Genomic DNA, 8449 nt, shown 5'->3' with positions numbered 1-8449 from the left:
CGTCCATGTTGTCACAAACCAGAAAGAATCTACTTGTCCTTGCTTTGATAACATTTTTCTCAACTTTATTTACACTTGTGCGCATTCATTTCCTTGGAATGATGAAGGTGCAAAAACAACATGGACAAAATTATTGGGACAATTACAGGAGAGAATTGAGAATTTTTCAAGTTGGAAGTCTTGGTATCAATGGTATGTATTGATGGCCACTGGATTTCTTTTAGCATCTTTAATGTCTAAAAATGTCACATCCAGCACATCCTTCAATTCTGCTGGAAAAAGTTGGGACACCCCTGGTACAAAATGTCAGACAGTGGAGGTCTTCATCAGCGCCTGTTCACCAAACAGCTGAGTGAAGTGAAGCACGTGTTCCTCGCAGTGCTCTCCTACACACGCACACACACACACAGTGATGATGACGAGGTTGTCATATGTGTCAAGCGTGCTCACCTGTGTTGAAGGCGGGGTTTCCCCTGAGCCGCTGGTTCCTCTGCTGGAAGGACCTGAAGACGGTGTAGAACAACATGTTGTCCCCAGTCTGCCGAGCAGCATCCAGAAACTTGCGGGCGGACATGTTGTCATGAGCACCTGCGCCATGTCGACAACACAGATTAGCACTCCATATAAAGCAGCCTGTGAGCACTCACACAATGTTGTGCGATGCCGTAGAATGGCATACCGACGCTGCGGATGAACCTGACTGCGGCCAGAACCTGCTGCTTGGACAACAGAACCTCCACGATCTCGTCGTTGGCCGTCGACAGGCGCTGCAACACAACACAACATGTTATTTTAGGAAGATGATGAGAACACATGATTGTCGATTACCTTCAACATGTCAAGTGACAGCTGGTGGGCAGGTGGGTACGTGCTTTCCAGAGACAGAAGCAAGCAGGCCTGAAGGTCACAACAATATGAGTAGCCATGTTACATGCTACCAGCTAGCTGGCTAATAACACTGTACAAGACAATGTAATATCAAAATTCAATGAGCATTATCATCTTAATTGGGATGAATCATATCACAACCGAATTAAGCTGAATTAAATTGCAGTGGAAATTGAATTGGCGTGAATTGCATACTACATCTTCAGTTATTTGTAGACTGAAGGACTCCTATAACCACCAGCCTCGTCTAGTGTGTCTCACCAGAGGTTTGGAGTCAGTGAGGACGTGATACTGGAGGAACTGATGCAACATGTAGAAGAGGTTGTGCTGCACCAACGTCTTGATGACCAGCTCGTACAAATAATGCTGACAAAGCAAATAGAAACATGAAGGTAAAATATTGTGTGGGAAGGACATTTTAAAAGCAGCATCACTCGGCTGCTTTGTTACCTGCACGGTGATCTGGAAATGGTTTAAAGAGCGGATGTACTCCATCAATACGGCAATGGTGAACTTGTGGCTAGCACCCTACAAACACATTTTACCACCACATGAAAAACTCACAGCACTGCTTAAAATGTTTTGTTCCTACCTTTCTCTCCGTAAACGCAGACAAGACGTGCGTGTACATGTCTGATTGGTCGATGACCGCTTGAGTTCTGATTGGTCGCTTCTGAGCGGCACTGCCTCTCGCTGGCCCCGACTCCATCGCCTTTGAATGAGAACAAAGAACTGACACTCAGCCCCTACTTGCCGCCCCCTCTAATGACATCCCTCACCGCGGTGTAGCTTTGCTCCGCCTCCAGGAAGTCCTTGTACACCTGATTGAGCTTGTCAAAGACGGTCGCCACCACAGGAAGACTCCCCTTCTGTTCACCTTCCAGAACTAACCACACACATTAACATTAGTTTGCTCACTGAAGTGGCTTCGACCTGTTTCCGTGGTTACCAAGCAACAACAACCGTACGCTGAGAGCAGACGGACAGGATGACCATCTTGCAGTCTCTGCGACGCAACAGCAAGTCCATCAGTTTGCCCTTGTCACTCAGCAGGTTGACGGTGGGGGTGAGCTTCACGTGAAGGTACCACAGGTAACCTGAGCGGGGCGACAATGCGCTCAATCACATGCCGTCAGCATGTCGCTGTTTGTACTTGTATGTCTTTATTTGTCACCTTCGCTAGCGCTGATGATGATGTCAGGCTGGAAGACGCTCCAGGAGGACGAGTCTGGTGTGAAGGTTAAGCTCAACGAGAGAGACAAACAAAGAAGGACGAACAAACATGTTGAGGATACATAGTTGACACGGGACAGGAGGCTGCGAGGGCACCACTGCTGGACCTACAAACATTGAAAGCAACTTTATTAGTTTCATAATTTCTTTACTTGCTGCCTCGGACTCATACAGAAATGTCGCTTATCATTAAATTAGTGTGTGTGTTTGTGTATTGACCACGTACCTGCCAGTGGGATGCTAAAGGGATGTATGGAGCGTGCAGGTAGAACAGGCTGATGCGTACTGATGACGCCGTCCGACTCCTTCAACTTGATGTCGAAGATCAATGACGTCTGAAAAAAAAAACACACTGGTTTGCATCATGCATGTAGCGACTCCATTGGTATTTCCATTCACTTGCACGCATACGTACCTGAGTGCTCTGATGATGGACCACCACCAGGTTGTCAACAATGTTAAGTGCAAACTTTCCTGTTGTGTTCAACTTCAACACGTGTGTCTTCTTGCACACGCCCTCCCTATAACACATATATGTTGAGATTTTAAAATGCACACTTTTCGTGAATGACATGTGTGTGGGTTTACCTTGCTAAATGGTAGAGCACCACCTCTGCACTGGGACTGTTGGCCGTCCTGGAGTGATGTTTTAGGTACATCACGTAGAGCTGACTATAACTATCAAGATATACATGTTAGCGTATAGGAGACTGAGCGCAGCTGCAGTTAAGTGGAGACTATGGAGTGTAAGTGTCAAACTAAGAAGAGCAACAGGCTAATCAGTAGGCTAATGAAGCGTCTTACATGGTCGCCATGGCAACGTCCCTCTCTGACAGGCTGAGTTTGGCAGGCTTGGGAACAACAGGCAGCTCAATCTCAAACTTGGACATCTTGGACATGCTCCCAGTCTTCGCCGAAGAAAGACAAACACACACACAGTGAGATGAGTCGTGCGCATGAATAAACAATTTGATCGAGATCTGACCCGAAATGCGAAGGGCTGCAGGACGTTGCCTTGCACTGTGGTGGACAGCAGGATGACGGCCGTCTCGGGACAGTACTGGTACCAGTTGACATTGATGCTGTGGCTCTTGAGCAGTTTGACCGTGCGCTTGTCCGGAAACACCTGAACACAACACAAGTGTGAGCGGAGCCAAGACACTTTTAAAAGAAGACCCCAACGCGTACCTGATAGAACTCGATGCCCTGGTCGCTAATGAAGACAATCTCGTTCCAATTGGTCCAGCAGAAGCCAAGGAGGTTTGCGTTCTTCATCTGAACATGGCGGTCACAATGAGGTGAGCAAGGCTTGCCATGATTGGTTGCTTAATTTAACGGCTCACCTTACACTCGTGTGTGAACTCTGTGTGAGGGTAGTCGGGAATGAAGTTGATGAAGTCCTTTAGAGGAGTGAAACTGTCAATCATCTGATCAAACATACTTAAACTGTCATCGATAAGACAATTACAACTCACCACAGACTTGGACGTTCTTTGCACAGCCAAAATTTTGTTTCCAATTGAGAACTTGATGCACTTTACTTCTCCCTTGTCGTCCATCCTGAAGAGAAAACAGACAGGCGCATTTCTAACTCGTTTGTCCCATTCAAAGTGAACGTACCTGAAGGCAACGGAACTCTTGTCGTCAGGTCCTTTGACCACCACCCCCGTGGCGCCTCCTGAACGCACCGCGAACACCTGAAGGCAGCACAGAGCACCTTTTAGTCTGAAACCAACTAAAATAATAATGTTTACTTTATTGAACTTATTGCTTCAACGAAGGCATCCCGAAATTACTGGTTTTTTTTGTTTCCATTTAATTCGTGATGTAAGTTGTTTACAGTCAGTCAGCTGACCGAGCTAACTAGCATGCTAACACTAGGCTCACTGACCTGCTTGTTGGCTTCATCGAAGAATACGTTGTTGACGCTTGAGGCATTTTCAAACTGCACGGGGTTGTCACAAAGTTCCAAGTAGTGTTCGCCACTCATCATCAATTTCGGCTCACGTTTTATTCCCTTGTTTTAACGACAGAAAACATTGAACTGCACATCCGGAAGTGTCACTGTCATGTGCTTTATTTGGCTTCCGATGGGAAGTTTCACAATAAACGTCAATATTTTGAGAGTTCTTTCAAACCCAAACCTGCGGTTCTACGAGACTGTGCTTTATACAACAGCGCCGTTATATTTCGCAAAGGAAACCAAAATGACCACAAGAAATGTTACGACTACGTCACAACATCCATCATTGGCGCAATCATTTTTATTTTGAAGAACAAGACAGGAAGTTAAGTAACAGTGAAGAGCAACTGGAGACCAAGAATGCATGATAGTGTGAAAGTGCACTACACAGTTGTGTGCTGTTCACGTACTGATGTTAGGGTTTAGAATTTTTATTTCAAGAGGCTTGAAGGTACACTTTGCATACATTCTCTCCCCAAGCGATTGCTAACACTGAATCATTTTCCTTCTTGAAAACAAAGCTGCTGATGATCAACAATCACACAATCTACTCTCGCCTGCTCCACATTGTAAGTTATAATTATGATCCACTGGCCCAAATGTGAGCAAACCACCCCAATCTTCCAACAAGTGTTAAACTGTGTTGTGTATTCTGATGACCTCACAGTGGAACCAATCAAAGATTAAGAAGCTTCCTCAAAAGCAGGACGTCAACACAGTGCGGCCAGCAGGAGGCGCTGTGTTCCTGCTTGAGCAAAGGAAGCAGTTGGTGGGCGGTGCCATCTTAATGGCTTCTTCAACATGGTGAAGAGAGAGCAAGCCTGTGTAAGCGTTAGTCATCAGCGTCTACTTCTAAAGGGGGGTCTTCTGAGGCCACCGGGAACATCTTCTTTCCACGCCGCTGGACGTGGTCCTCATTCCTCTTTTCCAATGCCACAATCTGAAACAAGTCAGACCCAAACTTATAAGACCGTGAATGATTTCGATGTTTGGAGCAAGACGATACTGTGTGCGTGTGTGTTACCTCAGCAACAAACTCCGCCTCATCCTCTGTAATCGGAATGTTCAGTCCGGTCACAGTGTTGAAAAGCTCAAAGGCATTCATCGCCTCACTCACTCCTCTCTTCTGGAAGAACTGCGCACACATGCACATCGTTGTGGGCATCTCTTTAGTCTGCTAACAAAAAAACTATTTTGCAGTGTCTGGGTGTTACCGTGGAAACATTCCTGCAGTCTCTCAAGAGGAACTCCAGGCCATGAGGATGCATCGGCTCAACAGACTGACTGACGTCGATCAGCCACACCTGCAACACACACAGGTAGTGGTGACATGATGCACCCCAAAGAAAGGGGTATAGCAAGTGTTACTTACCTTTCCTTGGTGCCACAGCATGTTGTATTCACTGAGGTCAGCATGAACCAGATTACATTCCTGATACAGCTGTTGCATCACCTAATGCACACACACACTAATTGCGGCATATATGTAGTTTGTGTGTGTGTGTGTGTTGACAGTGTACTTACATTTAAGACCTGGTAGAAAGCGTCCTTCATGTCGTCAGAACTTAACATGACTTCCTTCAGTTTAGGAGCAGGGACATGATCTTTGCCAATGAACGACATGACCAGGATGTGTTTCTTCAACAGGACCACGTCTGGACAAGGAATCCCCGCCTTCTTCATCCTAAACACAAGCACACACATTTGAGCACACATCAAACGTGTGCATATTAGCTTCGCCACTAAAAAGGTCACCTGGTCAAGTTGTGCATCTCCTTCTCGGCCCACAGCCTGATGATCTTTCGAGGGTTCAGCTTGGTGAAGCGATCAATGAAGCGGTAGTCATCTTTGATGTAGCGGTCGCGGTTCTTGAACTCGTTCAGGGTGGTCTTAAACACCTTTAGGACCACCTCGTCTGGGACAGGCTGCTCATCCAGGCTGATGCACACAAATGCACACATAAGACACGTGGACAGAGAAGGCATTTCCATCATGAATGCTAACTTGGCTCACCTTCCTCCATTTGCATGGAAGACCACTGACTCTTTTCCGGTGCTGATGCAGCCGTTGATGTTCTCCAGCACGCCGGCATTCACCATCTTGTACATGAGCAGACGAGTGCGGGGGTCCACCGCTTGCTCCTGTCAGGAAGGAGGAGGTGTTTGTCTTTGAGCCGGGTGGGGCTCACAAGCATTTAGGGAGGTGGCACGAGTACTCACGGCAGTGGAGTGTTCCTTCTTCTCGTGCACTCTGGCGCTGCGCTTCTGCTCGTTGTAACAGTGCTGCTTGAGCGAGTTAAACACCTGATTGGACAGCTTGAGGTCCATGCCCAGACCGTCACCCACGTGCACCTCGGGGGCAAACTGCATGAGGACAGGGCGGAGTCAAACTGCAGCATTGACATAAATTTAACAGGGACAATGACTGTCCAGCAGGAGGCAGTATGTAAAGTTTTGTGAACCTGTTTTTGTATTCAAATTACCTGAAACATTTTTATAAACATCCTAAAACTACATTATGAGAACCAGATCAAAGGAAACATACTAAGATTAATTATTGAGTAGAATGAGCATTACATACATTGTCCATGCGGGCAGTATTCTTGCGGCCGCACATCACTTCGTCATGTTTGGTTGTGATGTTCTTGCCTTTCCCAGTGAACCCTTTCCTGGGCGTGGTCTGAGGCTTCTCTGAATCATCACACAAACACACACAGTACAATGAACTGCAGTATTATGGCGGCTCCATCCAGTAACTCCAGTTGCGTTACCTGCCCTGTAGGGGTCGTGTCTGGTGTCCTGCCAGTCCACCTCGTCCTCTGAGCTATCGCTGTCCTCGTACGGGTGCACCATGCGGTAGTTCTCGAAGGAGATGGACACTGGACACGCCACAGAGTTGAGTATGACAGGGGTTTGTTTGATGACAACTTTATTCTACCTTTGCTTTCTCCATTGAACTTCCTCTCCTCGCGACGCAGCTGATCGTCAAACTCACGATCAAACTGCATCTGCAGCATCTGAGCGAGCATCAGGTCACTCTCCGTGTCCGGAGCATCATCGGACAACAATAAATCTGCTGGACTGAACATGAACACACATGATTAACCACTATCCAAGTGTTTTCCACCAGGGGAGCAATAAGCTGATAGAAACAACACCTGACATTTATAATGTTTAAACATTACACGCTTAGCGGGTCAACGCTTACTCAATGAGGCTTGGGAACGTCTGGTTCTCCTCATCCAGCTGCCGGGCCAGTTGCTCGCTCATTACATCAGCTAGTGAGCAGGAGGGGGCTGCTGGCACCGCCGGACCCCATGGGCTCTGAGGGTACATGACACCTTGACTACCATTACTTTCAATTGCTTTCCACTCTCTTACCATGTGTACAGGCCCAGAGGTGCATTGTCGTCATTTTCAGGATCAGATTTGCATAAAAACAGTATAACTATTATAAGCTTTACAATATTCAGGGCGTGTGCTTTAATGACACACTGACTTTAGCCATCGCTATGAAACATGCTCATGAACTATTTAAAGCACTTGTCATGTTCACTGACAGCAAACGAGATTTCCTGTATATGGCCATGTATTCATAGGCCCCGCCTCCCAGTGACATTTATTGAAGTTTGCTGCGAATCATATATTTAAGATATCAATAAACTTTATAAACCTACTTAGAACTAATACTATGACGTCACCTGACTGTTTTCAAGTTTTGAAACGAAGCCAACAGCGCGTGACGTTCTCTGTTGACGTCATTGAAGAGGCCATATTGGCTACAACAACTAGCAAGTCAACGATGTTACCTTCTACTGACAAACGACCTTGTAGAAACATTCTACGACAATAAATACGTGGATGTACAAGTAACGGAGAATTACCTTTTGTGTGTGAGCTGTCACTCCACTTTGATCCATGATTTTCAAGTTTGATTCCTCGAGTGAAAGGTGGCTCACGACGAAGCTTAGCAGGTCGATTGAATGTACGAAACAAGACGACAACCAATTTTAGCACGACGTGACACGCAAAGATAATATTGTGGTAGTTCCAGCAACGATTAAAAGAAGATTAAGATGAGGTTACAAAGACGAAATTTGTCGTAAACGGAGAGAGGAGCTGAAGGTGCTTCCGGTCAGGCCAGAACCCAGAGTCAACAGGAAGTGCATTATCGTCCGCTGAGTGGAATCATGTGTCATCATCCTAATCATCTTTTATTATTTTTTTGTTAAAATGTTCACAAATAAATTTGTTCACATGTTTTTGTCATGTGTTTTAGGTGGATTTAAATAATGATCCTTATTTAAAGACAAAATCATTCACAATCACACAAAAAATAAATAAAATACGTCACAATGACGTAAAC

At 46.0% G+C, this 8449-nt stretch overlaps 2 protein-coding genes across 3 annotated transcripts; both read right to left on the bottom strand.

Moving 5' to 3' along the window:
• Nucleotides 1-39: 39 nt before the first annotated feature.
• LOC131109163 (regulator of MON1-CCZ1 complex-like) lies at nt 40-4254 on the bottom strand. 2 transcript variants are annotated; one of them, XM_058060832.1, is made up of 21 exons: nt 4013-4254; nt 3742-3818; nt 3597-3681; nt 3465-3521; nt 3310-3396; nt 3107-3247; nt 2926-3029; nt 2710-2799; nt 2537-2642; nt 2348-2456; nt 2184-2228; nt 2063-2116; nt 1857-1985; nt 1668-1774; nt 1481-1600; nt 1339-1416; nt 1150-1254; nt 829-897; nt 680-767; nt 451-588; nt 40-386 (listed from the first exon to the last, which is right to left on the bottom strand). In XM_058060832.1, the coding sequence occupies exons 1-21, from the start codon at nt 4112-4114 to the stop codon at nt 307-309; spliced, it is 1971 nt and encodes a 656-aa protein (XP_057916815.1). In that variant the 5' UTR covers nt 4115-4254; the 3' UTR covers nt 40-306. The 2 variants fall into 2 exon arrangements, with proteins under 2 accessions (XP_057916815.1, XP_057916816.1); XM_058060833.1 differs by lacking the exons at nt 3742-3818; nt 4013-4254 and having other exon boundaries at nt 3470-3521; nt 3597-3687.
• A 113-nt stretch (nt 4255-4367) lies between these two features.
• LOC131109164 (serine/threonine-protein kinase RIO3-like) lies at nt 4368-8252 on the bottom strand. The gene is made up of 13 exons (XM_058060834.1): nt 7968-8252; nt 7292-7407; nt 7022-7164; nt 6855-6962; nt 6665-6774; nt 6304-6447; nt 6098-6225; nt 5840-6022; nt 5609-5768; nt 5457-5537; nt 5299-5388; nt 5109-5219; nt 4368-5024 (listed from the first exon to the last, which is right to left on the bottom strand). The coding sequence occupies exons 1-13, from the start codon at nt 8001-8003 to the stop codon at nt 4917-4919; spliced, it is 1518 nt and encodes a 505-aa protein (XP_057916817.1). The 5' UTR covers nt 8004-8252; the 3' UTR covers nt 4368-4916.
• Between the last annotated feature and the right edge of the window lie 197 nt (nt 8253-8449).

This window comes from Doryrhamphus excisus, chromosome 21 (assembly GCF_030265055.1).
Source record: "Doryrhamphus excisus isolate RoL2022-K1 chromosome 21, RoL_Dexc_1.0, whole genome shotgun sequence".
Classification (NCBI taxonomy): Eukaryota; Metazoa; Chordata; class Actinopteri; order Syngnathiformes; family Syngnathidae; genus Doryrhamphus; species Doryrhamphus excisus.
This window is presented reverse-complemented; position numbering and strand designations above follow the sequence as displayed.